The following is a 13,958-nucleotide window of genomic DNA, read 5'->3' on the forward strand; positions in this document are numbered from 1 at the left end:
AATAAGGTCACATTCTGAGGTACTGAGGATTAGGACTTTGACATGAATTTTGGCAGGGTGGGGGGGACATCATCAACCCATAACAAAGGCCAAGGATAGAGACCTAAAACATACCAATATTTAAGATTGGGACACTCACTACATCCTGCCTTACACTCTAAGTGACGCTCTATATTGGTGCATCTCAACTTCTTAACCAGATTGGTAGGTTCTTAGAGATCAGGAAGGCTGCCTAAAATGTCTTTGCATATTTTGCCTCCACGATTTAGTGAGTTTCTTGTATGTAGAAGTGGCTCAAAACAATGTTGTTTGATGATGTATAACAAACAAAAATTGAATATGGAGGAGCCCTCAAGAAATGTTTTGAACACAGTATGTTATGACACGCTGCCTTATAGACAACAGTTGCTGTACTTGTCAGAAAAATCACCAAAGTCAATGTTCAAGATACATTTTAACTCATTTGCTTAAACAACTCTATGCCTACCATCCACACCAAAAGGCTGTTTTTCTGCATGGGCAACAGAAGGCACAATTATTTGCAAGAATTTTCAATGTTTTTCCTTTGCTTTCTGAAATGGCACAGTAGATTCCCTGCACCATTGTGCATGTTCGCCAAAATCCCATTGTGTTTCCAAAGCACTACAGCCCCTGGAGGGTCTGTAGCTTAGCCTGTATTCCCGGAACATTGAGGGATGTAAAAAAAAAAAAAAATTAACCCCAAAGTATCTCATAACTTTCCTACTGCACGGAAGTGATGGTGAGAAACACGTGACAGGTTGATATTTTCCTCCTATAGGGCTGCTGAGAGGATGTCAATACTTTATCAGATTAGTCCACTTCTCTCAATTTTAGAAGAGTGGTCAGAAGCCTGGAACACTTGGGGGCTTGATAATTCAATTTATTTTTCAAAACTCTCCTGCTTGTTAAAATGAAAAGAATGGCTTAGCGAAGATAATTTTCCCCTTGACTAGGGAAAGGCATCAGAAAAATCCATACCTAAGCAGTTTCACTTTTTAAAAGATACTTTACACCCATCCTATTCTTATTACTGGATTCAGTATACAACAGCACTATGGTTATTATTTATTTATATTCTAACTACACTCAGAAAAGACTTCAGATAGCTTACAATGAGAGAAAAATAGCCCCCAAATCCCATAATAGAATAAAAGTAGAGAAAAGCATATTTATGTCTAAACATTTACAACCGATAGATTCTATTATATAACTTTGGTTAACATTAAGACTGATAATATTTTAAACAGCCTAACTTTTACTAACATGCTGTTGACTGCCCATTCTTTTATGCTTTTCTGCAGAAAGGGCTAAATCAAATAAAACTTACTAAAGAACATATACCCAATATGGAGATTCAGTTTTCATTCTGGCTCTTTCTGACTTAATGGTTGGCCACTTAAACATGTCCTACAGTGACTGAAGTTCAACTGGGATTCAGCCATTTCAAGAAATTCATAATTGCTTATTGTCTTTAAAAAAAGATACTTCTCTATAATATCTCAACATGTGTCTATTGTTGGTATAAACAAGCTAAGGTAGGAAGTAATCAATGGTATATTTCTGCTACATGAATTATTTTGAAACCAATTAGTAATTCGTATGTTCTTCATGTTTTCCACTGAGAAGCTTTGAAAAAGTAAACAAGTTGTGTACCTAAAATAGAGGCAGACTATATTTAAGACTCTTTCACTTCCTCTCTTTAGAAGCCCCCTAGGAAAGAAAACATCAGTGTGGAATTTCAAGTCTAAATGTTTACAAGCACCTACTTTGTGGCAAGCACTGTTTTCAGAAAATGGGAATCAAAGAGCAGTAAATGTGGTCCCTGTCTTTGGGATTCTTACAATCTAGTGGGAGAGAGGCATATGTATATAAGGTAATTTAAATATAATATACGAGGAGTAAAGTAGAAATAGACTAGGGAGTTGAGAAAGCATTTAGATTTGGGTAAGGTTTCTGGTAAGAGATAACACCTGAGTTAATTAAAGGATGAACAAGAGCAAATCAGTTGAAGAAAGGTGAGATGCTCTAAAGATGTTCTAAAATAAGGAACAGCATGAGCAAAAGTACTGTAGTATGAAATAGTACGGGGACATTTGGTGGACAAAAAGCAGGAATTACTGTTACTGACAACACTGGCTCAACATTTACTCCATATGAAGGACTTGTTAAGCAGTTAACATGCTTTTTTTTTTTCTTGTGATCTTCAATATTACTTTCCCCCACTTTACAGACTTAAGGAGACTGGATAATGTGCCCAAAGTCCCATAGTCACCAGGTCACAAAACTGACCAGGGACTTGAATCAGAGACTGGTGACCGGCAGTGTTAGTGAAGTGTTTCAAAAAAGAGAAATAGTGATGCATTGTACCCTCAACCCCATCTATTCTGTAGATGAGGCTACGATGGTAACCACTGCCTTCCAGGTCTGCTTATCATGTCAATAATGATAATAATCACAATAATGAGAGAAATAATAAATACAAGGCTTGCTATGGTCAGTACTTTGCATATATTAACTTTCTCAGTCCCTTTACAGACAAAAATAACACAACATTGCACATATCAACAAGAACAAGAACACTTGAACAGCACTTACCACATGCCAGGCACTGTTCTAAAAGCTTTAGTGTATTATCTCACTTAATTTTCATAAGAACCCAATGACAAAGGTACCACTACTATCCCCATTTTATTGATGAGTAAACTGAGTCACGCAGAGGTTAAATAAGTTGCCCAAAATCACTGAGGCAGTTTGGGGTACAGCAAGGGAACAAATCCAGGCATTCAAGTTTATGAGTCTATGTTCTTAACTCCTATTCACTGTCTGTCATATGTCAAATCCAATGACCAGACTTTGAACCATTTGCAGACTTCATCCTCCCTCCCTTACCTGCTAATATCAGAGAATTCTATCACACGCTTGGACTGATAAACGAAAAAATAGCGAGGTAATTCTGATCATCACCTCTCCAATTCTGCAGAAACTATAAATCTGATCCTAACAAGGAAACTGTTCCCAGAGACAGGGAACATGGAGTTCCAAATTTCCAGACCCTTTTCTCGGATGTGTTACAGGGACCAGGGTCAGACCATCAATATCTGTGCAACAATGGCAAGAATAGATGGGTGCTGGCAAGAATCAGATAGTGGGTGTCCTACCATCCAGATGTATATGGTGTCCATCTTAGAACAAAAATAATTTCAGTTAAATGTGATCAACATTTCATTATTTAACTGATGGCTTGGTAGTCTTATTTTTATTGCTTTTTGAAAACTCAAACAATAACAACAACAACAACAACTCAGGCTCAGCTTCATCTTCCACTAACATATCTTCCAGTTATAAGAGAAGCCAGAAATACAAATTTTTTGGTGAAGTTCATGGTTTTAAATGTTGATAACTAATCCAAAAAACTGGAAAATGCACTGTAGACAAAACAAAATATACTTGTGGGTCACTTTTAGCCCACAGGTCACAATTTACAAGCTCCCGTGTAGTTTGTAGTCTTATAAACTTTTAAGATCTCACCTCCTCATCCAAAAATTTACTTAAAGTGAGCTCTAACTTGATTTGTCTCAGATTCTCTGAAGACACTACCTTATGTTGTAATGTAAAAATATCACAAATTGAAGACTGAAGGAAATGTTAAGTCTTGATAATGAGGAACTGCATTGCCCAGCAAGAACTATCAACTGCTATAGTGAGAGGGCACATTAGAGATTATCTAAGGCTTCCCCATCCCTCTCTTCATATGAAAGATGAAGAAATTACTCAGAGATAGAAGCTGACTTGCCTATTAGCCGTGGTTTACTAGTGGCAGCATCTGAGCTCAAACATAGTTCGAGTTTTGAGATATATATATATCCTTTCTCTTCATTGTCTAGTTTTCTTCATTCTGTCAAGAAAGTCATCTGAATCCATAGATCCAGCCATGCCTATAGTCACCCAGCATTGAATGTTTTTCTATTACAGACACCAATAAATCTTTCCTTTCCCCTTTGTTTTCCTTTTGATTTAACCACTTGAGTTGGGTTTTTGTAACTTGGAACTAAAAGAATTGGACTAACAGTGTCCCACAAACAATGGCTCCTTTCCACATTACTGCTACCTCCGGCTCTTCTCCAGACTGGGATACCTGTCTTCCTGTAGGCTGATACAAATCATACAAGTTCTTTAAGACCTAATCCTAGCTACTTCCTCCATGAGGATTTTCTCTACTATTATATCCAATTCCGTGTGTACGCAGGCACACACTCATTCTCTCTTTCCCTACACTTTAGTATTTGTAATCAGCATCTTACAACTTAACTTATTCGACGTGTGTATATGTTGGCTTCCAGACTAGAACATAAGCTCCCCAAATCAGGAACATATCTCACAGGTATCTTCTGGTTCTTCAACCAAGCCTGGGAGAGACAGTGCTTGGCGCAAGGAGTAACTAGTCATCTATTTAAAACTAACATAATAAAAAATTTTTTAAAAAACCCACTTAGTTCTAAGTTAGGAGAACTCTCTTAATCATTCCAGCTTAAGTTCTATAGACACCTGGCCCCAAATCACATACACTGATTATATTTTAATGCAATAACCAATGACTGTATATGAAATTTGCTTTTGTAGGGGAAAGATCTATGAATCATTCGACTTTTACCACTATACACAGTACAATTCTTCAGGAATGAAGGATTTAATTTCCTTTGTTCTTCAGTCCAGTTTTAAGGAAGCATGAGGCTATTCCAAGAATGTAATGAGGCAAGAGTCCTCTCTTACTTTTTTCGGCATTCTGCATCTTCAGAATTTCTCTGCTGGTACTAGTGCAAAACAGTTCCTGCCTATTGCACCAAGGAGATTGGAAGGAAAATGCCAAAAGCATATATAAAGATTTCAATTCTTTTTCTGATGAAGAGAATAACAATTCTTTTTGAAGGAATCCTGATTTAATAGCCATTTCATGCTCTCGAAAGGTTAGAGCATTTATTTTTTAAAATCCAAATCATATGTTGCATTGACAAGGCTACTCTTAAGAATTTTGAATAGTAGAGCTAACCCAAATGCCTTAAAACATATCTGAATGGATGAACCCCCGTTATGGATTTAAAATATATACATACACTCATGCACATATATAGTTAACTAGGACTAGGTCTTAAATTTTAGGAAAGGCAGGCGCTTTTGAGCCATGACCAACTCACAAAGTCAAGTAAGAGAATTTCTGTGGCTAACAGTGACTCAACATTAGCCATAATTTCATGGCAAGATATGAGGTGAATCACATAGAAATGAGTAGCTTGAACTTACAACACATTTGGTCTACTCATAAAGTCCTCTTGAATAAAATAGGCGTTCATATAAAATAAACATGATTTTAGGATTGCCCCTTTCCCTCATTACATACATACACACACCAATACACAGGAACACAAAAGTATATATGCACCCACATTCATTCATAATCCAGACATTATAATTCCTAACCAATTATATAATTGGTCATGCCAATCTAAATATTACACAGAATTGTTTACTGCTTTTACATTCCCTCAGTAACGTCTGTAAGTAGCTAGTTTACTTGAGGTAGTCATTCATCACCGTTACTACATTATTTAGAAACATATGGCACAGCTTTGGCATGCCAACTTCTAGGTATTCACTTTACCAGTATAACAAAAGAGGACAAATAAAAAGCACAGAATAGTTTTTCAAATTGTCATTTATAAGCAGCTGAAACATACACTGTGATAGTCAGAAGGCTAGATTTTTCCTTTGGTCATTAATTATCACTACTAGCATGTCATATTTAGATTCGCTGTAGTATAAGAAAAGTGTACTTTAAATGATAAAAGATATGTTTTCACATAGTCTATTTAAAGTCTCTTCTTTTAACTGGGGAGATTACTGGAATGACAAGGCACTCTTTTCCCCAGGAACAGTGAAATCAAAATAATTAACTAACAAAATGATCCAGGAATGGTAACTTCTCCCTCCCTGCTCCTTTCCAATTGTTCTTCTTGGCTAAAACTGCACAGAAAGCCTGACAAGTCTGGTGTTCTGATTTACCAGCCAATTGCCCATCTCTTTCCTTCATACTTTTTATGAGGTTAATACCTAAATGTCCATTTTGCCCGTGTTGATTATTTGATAGGTGCCCAAAGGAGAGGAACAGATGTCTCTCAACTCAAATAGAAGAAACCCTGGGTTAAAAAAAAAAAAAAAAAAAAAAAAAAAAAACAACCTGACATATTGTCAGGATGCTAAGATTCTATTTTTCACTCTGGAATATTTCTGGCCAGGTTGCATATTAAAACACAGGATTTGAAATCAGAATAACCCATGCCTCAGTTTCCACTTGTTCTCCTATCTACATAGTACTTTAGGCAAATTATAAAAACTCTGAGTCTCCATTTTCTCTTCTAAAAATTAAGATGGTAATTCCTACATTGTTAGAGTTAGGAGAATTTAAAGTGATCAAAGAATGAGAAAACAAATATAAGTAAAAACTAAGGAAATTTCTAAGCTACCTATTTTTGTGACTCATGTATCGATATTGTTTCTTTGATTGTAACAGATGTGCCATACTATTGTAAGATACTAATGGGGGAAGCTGCGGCTGGAGTATATGGGAACTCTCTNGATATTGTTTCTTTGATTGTAACAGATGTGCCATACTATTGTAAGATACTAATAGGGGGAAGCTGCGGCTGGAGTATATGGGAACTCTCTGTATTATTTTCTCAATTTTTCAGTAAATCTAAAATTCTTCTAAAAAAATAAAGACTATTTTTTTAAAAATGATCTAAGTGAAGAGCCTTGCACATGGTAGGCTCTTGAAAAAATTGAAACCAGTGCTGTGATATAGACTATTCGGTTTCATAAAGCATCTTACACTCTGTACAAGATGATCTTTTCTTCTCCGGCTCTGTTGGGGTATAACAGACATATACGACTGTGTAAGTTTGAGGTGAACAGCATGATGATTTGACAATATGATCTCTTCCCCAATTCAGCGACTTTTTCCTACGCAGTTTGCTCTGGCTCCCTCCGTATCACTCTATTCCTTTCCTCTACACCATTTTTCCCCTAGCTGGTTCTAATTCATCCATTTCTATTGTACTATAAATTTGTGTACAGTTTACAACCAGTTTATGTTTCTCCAAGACTAATTTTGGTTTATCAATCTCATTTGTTGGCCTTAAATTTTACCACAATGCTTATGCAAACATTTCCATTACTTTCAGTGACTACTCATTTAAAAAAAAAACCACATCAAAGTTCCAAGCTTTCTACTTGGGAGAAAAATAGTAAAACATTCTTTTCCAGAAAGATACTAAAAACGTAAAGATACAGAAATGGAAAAGCTTGCTTTCTTTTGCAATAAGGGGATAGATATTCAGCTTCCCAGTATAGCCAACAGCCCTGAGGCAGCTTTGCTGGAAAATGCATTTAGCACTAGTTTGCTGCAATAACTAAAAATAGTTTGACCAAATGCCAGTGTTATCAATCTGTCCTGTAGTCTCTTTGATGTTAAGGTCATGTGTAAAAACAGAACCCACTTGCCCCTCAAAACCACAGCTTTGAACTGATTCAGGTAAAACATGCAACCAGACCAGAAAACCTTAGCCTCGTGATGATCTTTTCAGGTGGCTGAAGTTTCTGTTTAGAGAAGAAATGGGCCACTGTGAGAACATATTTCTCTCCCCATTCTAGTGCTGAATGTTAGCCTCTATTTAAAGGACAGAGCTCTAAAGGCTTTTGACTGATAAAGCAAAGTTTTGTTTTATACTTTTTCTTTAAATCACAACAGTTTTCATTGCCAAAGGAATAAGACATCTTTGGGTGGTGCTGTTATTAATGGGATAGATTTTGAAGATGACATTTCCCCTGCTATAAAGACACAATTAGCATAATAATTCCAAGCTGAAACTTGAAATACCAGGCCCTGTACCTGAACCCAACACCCAACCTTAATAGAAAAATCCAAAAACTTTTATTGTTCTGAGGATACTTTTGTCTACTGTAGTCCACAATATTGAGGCTGAAAAAGCAAGGGGCCACTGATGAGGGGTAGAGAGTGGAGTGTGTAGCCCACCTGCTATTCCCCAACCAGGAAATGAGTTGTATTTTTAGTAAAACTGATAACCAACCTTGTGATAGCTGAAATAAATCATCAGCGCTGGGTGGCGTGTGTACATATACAAGCAAAACAAACAGAGAAATCTGTGCTAACTTAAGATAAGGGTGGATAAACACAGGAAACCCTAACACTCTACTACAGCAACACGGAATTCAGTCTTAAGTGACAGCAACCAAGAAATTCACTTATTTTAAGAAATCGTCCCTCTGGGGGCTTCACCGGACACTCTTTCAAATGGAATTGACAAATTCACTTAAAAGAAACAACGGAATGCTTACTTTCTTCACTAACTCACTCCAAATGGGGACCTGACCTCTTCTCTTCTGGTCCCATCACTGCCCCTTATCCTGCAGTAACCTTCCCCCTCCTTCCTCTGGCTTGAGAACAGCTGATAGAAATAGGCACTTTTTTCACATCAAAAGCAGTCCGGAGCCGCCTCAGCCCTGCCCCAGCCTCAGACACAAAAAGCTTTTGATGCTTGTAATTGCGAAGCTCTTTGCAGCTGCACTTTATCAAGCCAAAAGCGGCTGGGCTTGGAGGGCCTCGGAAAGCCAGAAGGTGGCGGCGAAGTCACCTTGGGAAGAGGGTCAAAGGGAGGAAGGTAGACAAGCTGACCCGGGCGGAAGGACCAGAGGGCGTGCCCCGGCTCTGGGGTCACTGAGGCAGGGGGATTAGGGGTAACATCAGCCACAGGGGGAAGCGGTGCCCGAGGACCCTTAAACGACCCTACTCGGGATCAGCTGATCCGGACGAGGGGCGGAGAGTGCCCTTCGCAGTGTGACTGGAAGCTTCGCCTCCCGCGCTTGCTTTCTCCCGCCGGCCCTTGCGGCTCTCACGGCTGGGCGAGCCTCGCGCTGCTCGGAGGCGCTCNCTCTCCCAACCCAAAAAAAAAAAACCCCGGGTTAAAAAAAAAAAAAAAAAAAAAAAAAGTACACCTGACATATTGTCAGGATGCTAAGATTCTATTTTTCACTCTGGAATATTTCTGGCCAGGTTGCATATTAAAACACAGGATTTGAAATCAGAATAACCCATGCCTCAGTTTCCACTTGTTCTCCTATCTACATAGTACTTTAGGCAAATTATAAAAACTCTGAGTCTCCATTTTCTCTTCTAAAAATTAAGATGGTAATTCCTACATTGTTAGAGTTAGGAGAATTTAAAGTGATCAAAGAATGAGAAAACAAATATAAGTAAAAACTAAGGAAATTTCTAAGCTACCTATTTTTGTGACTCATGTATCAATATTGTTTCTTTGATNTGTGACTCATGTATCGATATTGTTTCTTTGATTGTAACAGATGTGCCATACTATTGTAAGATACTAATAGGGGGAAGCTGCGGCTGGAGTATATGGGAACTCTCTGTATTATTTTCTCAATTTTTCAGTAAATCTAAAATTCTTCTAAAAAAATAAAGACTATTTTTTAAAAAATGATCTAAGTGAAGAGCCTTGCACATGGTAGGTTCTTGAAAAAATTGAAACCAGTGCTGTGATATAGACTATTCGGTTTCATAAAGCATCTTACACTCTGTACAAGATGATCTTTTCTTCTCCGGCTCTGTTGGGGTATAACAGACATATACGACTGTGTAAGTTTGAGGTGAACAGCATGATGATTTGACAATATGATCTCTTCCCCAATTCAGCGACTTTTTCCTACGCAGTTTGCTCTGGCTCCCTCCGTATCACTCTATTCCTTTCCTCTACACCATTTTTCCCCTAGCTGGTTCTAATTCATCCATTTCTATTGTACTATAAATTTGTGTACAGTTTACAACCAGTTTATGTTTCTCCAAGACTAATTTTGGTTTATCAATCTCATTTGTTGGCCTTAAATTTTACCACAATGCTTATGCAAACATTTCCATTACTTTCAGTGACTACTCATTTAAAAAAAAAACCACATCAAAGTTCCAAGCTTTCTACTTGGGAGAAAAATAGTAAAACATTCTTTTCCAGAAAGATACTAAAAACGTAAAGATACAGAAATGGAAAAGCTTGCTTTCTTTTGCAATAAGGGGATAGATATTCAGCTTCCCAGTATAGCCAACAGCCCTGAGGCAGCTTTGCTGGAAAATGCATTTAGCACTAGTTTGCTGCAATAACTAAAAATAGTTTGACCAAATGCCAGTGTTATCAATCTGTCCTGTAGTCTCTTTGATGTTAAGGTCATGTGTAAAAACAGAACCCACTTGCCCCTCAAAACCACAGCTTTGAACTGATTCAGGTAAAACATGCAACCAGACCAGAAAACCTTAGCCTCGTGATGATCTTTTCAGGTGGCTGAAGTTTCTGTTTAGAGAAGAAATGGGCCACTGTGAGAACATATTTCTCTCCCCATTCTAGTGCTGAATGTTAGCCTCTATTTAAAGGACAGAGCTCTAAAGGCTTTTGACTGATAAAGCAAAGTTTTGTTTTATACTTTTTCTTTAAATCACAACAGTTTTCATTGCCAAAGGAATAAGACATCTTTGGGTGGTGCTGTTATTAATGGGATAGATTTTGAAGATGACATTTCCCCTGCTATAAAGACACAATTAGCATAATAATTCCAAGCTGAAACTTGAAATACCAGGCCCTGTACCTGAACCCAACACCCAACCTTAATAGAAAAATCCAAAAACTTTTATTGTTCTGAGGATACTTTTGTCTACTGTAGTCCACAATATTGAGGCTGAAAAAGCAAGGGGCCACTGATGAGGGGTAGAGAGTGGAGTGTGTAGCCCACCTGCTATTCCCCAACCAGGAAATGAGTTGTATTTTTAGTAAAACTGATAACCAACCTTGTGATAGCTGAAATAAATCATCAGCGCTGGGTGGCGTGTGTACATATACAAGCAAAACAAACAGAGAAATCTGTGCTAACTTAAGATAAGGGTGGATAAACACAGGAAACCCTAACACTCTACTACAGCAACACGGAATTCAGTCTTAAGTGACAGCAACCAAGAAATTCACTTATTTTAAGAAATCGTCCCTCTGGGGGCTTCACCGGACACTCTTTCAAATGGAATTGACAAATTCACTTAAAAGAAACAACGGAATGCTTACTTTCTTCACTAACTCACTCCAAATGGGGACCTGACCTCTTCTCTTCTGGTCCCATCACTGCCCCTTATCCTGCAGTAACCTTCCCCCTCCTTCCTCTGGCTTGAGAACAGCTGATAGAAATAGGCACTTTTTTCACATCAAAAGCAGTCCGGAGCCGCCTCAGCCCTGCCCCAGCCTCAGACACAAAAAGCTTTTGATGCTTGTAATTGCGAAGCTCTTTGCAGCTGCACTTTATCAAGCCAAAAGCGGCTGGGCTTGGAGGGCCTCGGAAAGCCAGAAGGTGGCGGCGAAGTCACCTTGGGAAGAGGGTCAAAGGGAGGAAGGTAGACAAGCTGACCCGGGCGGAAGGACCAGAGGGCGTGCCCCGGCTCTGGGGTCACTGAGGCAGGGGGATTAGGGGTAACATCAGCCACAGGGGGAAGCGGTGCCCGAGGACCCTTAAACGACCCTACTCGGGATCAGCTGATCCGGACGAGGGGCGGAGAGTGCCCTTCGCAGTGTGACTGGAAGCTTCGCCTCCCGCGCTTGCTTTCTCCCGCCGGCCCTTGCGGCTCTCACGGCTGGGCGAGCCTCGCGCTGCTCGGAGGCGCTCTTCTCGCTCTACACCGGTGCCCCCACCTGCTGGGCGCCCCCGCCCGCCGAGCGCACGCCCAGGAAGGCGGGCCCAGAGCTGAGCGCAGCCGCCCGCCGCTGGAGAGTGCCGGGTGCCCGGCAAAACGAGCAAGGCCTCTCTGGGCGCCGCGGGCTGCAAGTCACTCCCGGAGCCTCCCGGGCCAAAGAGCAGGACCTCCGCCTAGCTCCCCAGCGCTCCCGGGTGGGGCACACGGCGCTGAGGTCCAGGCCCCTCGCCGGTCCCCGGCAGCTCCAGGAGCGCTTGGAGCAGGGGCCCGGCCCGGTAGCGGAGAGGGGGGCTTATAGCCCCTTCCCCAGGGCGCGGTCTCCTCCTCCTCCTCCTCCTGCTCGCCAGCTGCGCCGCCAGCTCCCATTGTTCGCCCCGCCCGCCTGGCGACGTCCCGGCGCCGCTCCCGGGGCCTCCCAGGCGCACCTACCTTCTGCTGCCGGCGAGCCATGTCGGTGGGCTGCTTGGCGTTGAAGGGATAGGCGATGCAGCGCATCACGAACACATAGAGCTGCAGCCTCTTCTTCCTCTCCTCCTCCTCCTTCTGCAGCCGCTCCAACTCCTCCTTCTCCTTCTCGCTCACCACCGACGGGCTGGGGCTGGAGGGCCGGCCGCCACCGGCGCGACTGCTGGGCTGCAGCCCCCCGGCCCCGCCGCCGCTGCTCGCCGCTGCCCCCACCGCCGCCGGCGCCTACCCCGGCTCCGGCGCCGGCACCGCCGCCACCCCCAAGCCCGGCGCCGCTAACACCGCCCGAGCCCTCGCTGGTGCGGCTGGGAGACAGGCGCGCGCCGGACGCGGCCGAGCCGAGAACCTCCTTGCCGCTCTCCTCCTCCACGATCTCATCCGATTCCTCTTCGCTGGACGAAGGGTCCAGCATGGTGGCGCCTGGGGAGGGGGGTGGTCCTTGGAGCCCTGGGCTAGGGGTGCAAAAGACGGGGGGCGCTGGAGGCAGCTGGGGGTCGGCTCCCCGGGATGGGCGCTTCTCCCCAAATCAGGGAGCGGGCGCTGCTGCTCAGCCTCCGCCGCCGCGACTGCTTCCTCTGCCCGGCGATCGGGAGCTGGGCTCAGACCCAGGAGCGCGAGGGGAGGAGGGGAAAGGAGAGGTGCGTCCGTGGACCGGAGGTGGGCAAGGGGGAGAATCAGTTGCGAGCCCCGAGCTCGCAGCCGGATACCATCTGCAGCCGCTGAAGGAGGCGCCTCCAGAAAAGATGCCGAGTGTTGCAAGCTGTCGATGCAGCCAAGAGCCTAAGAGGCATCTTGCCGATTGGGGAGGGAGCGGCGCTTACGTGTTTATTGGCTTAACTCTCCCGTGTCCGCTGCGTAAAGGGTGGCTGCAGAAGGCTGGAGCTGGGAGAGCGTGGAGCGGCTCCAAAGTCAGAGCTTCAGTACCGACCGTAACACTCCCCACACTCCTCACCCCATCTCCTTTGTGGATAATTTCCTTCTTGATCCCCAGTGCTCATTGCCTCGACCTCTCTCACCCTCCCTCGGACAAAAAGTTGTTGGGGGAGGAAGAAATAGAGAAACCAGTATTGACTTCTTGTTAGCGAAGAGTGGGCCGTCTCTTTGGAGACGCTGAATCCAGAGGTCTTGCGGAGAGGAAGTCGGTGAGATCCCGTACAAGAAAGAAAGAGTTTATCTCCTTTCCCCACACCTCTTCACACCCGGGGCTTGTGGGCAGTGGGGCTTGGCAGCTTGTTTGTCCCACCTGTGTAAACTTTGATTCCAGCAATTTACAAACACCCACTCATTAAAACAAAAGTGAATCAAATTTTGAATTGATTGGTGTATGGACCATGTAGCTCAATTATTTAAGTAGAAGCCCCGCCCTTGCCTACCCCGCAAAAGCTATGATGAATATTCTTCAATTCCAAGAACTGGGAACACTTTCTGCTGAGGTAAGCATACCAGAGAAATAGAAAGGTTTCTGGTTACTCAGCCCTTTCTCTTTTCTGGCTGCTGGAGGATCTGGGTGGAGGAGTGGGGACCCTGAGATCAGACAAAGGCACCCCAAGAACTCAGCGGCATCAACATCCGATATATTAACTCTGTCTTACTGTCTTCATCCCTGCTTCTCGGTTATCTATTAATTCAAAGCAGCAGATGGTGCCTTCCTTCCCCTGCTCCTTTC

General features: G+C 42.5%; 1 protein-coding gene across 1 annotated transcript in view; it reads right to left on the reverse strand.

The window, feature by feature from the left end:
* Positions 1-13,583, reverse strand: part of CADPS (calcium dependent secretion activator) — a 499,023-nt gene extending 485,440 nt beyond the window's left edge. Inside the window, 2 exon segments of the mRNA XM_034658585.1 lie at positions 12,257-12,491; positions 12,493-13,583. Of these exon segments, the coding sequence (XP_034514476.1) occupies positions 12,257-12,491; positions 12,493-12,704 (447 nt within the window). The 5' untranslated portion in view covers positions 12,705-13,583.
* Between the last annotated feature and the right edge of the window lie 375 nt (positions 13,584-13,958).

This window comes from Ailuropoda melanoleuca, chromosome 4, assembly GCF_002007445.2.
Source record: "Ailuropoda melanoleuca isolate Jingjing chromosome 4, ASM200744v2, whole genome shotgun sequence".
Lineage (NCBI taxonomy): Eukaryota > Metazoa > Chordata > Mammalia > Carnivora > Ursidae > Ailuropoda > Ailuropoda melanoleuca.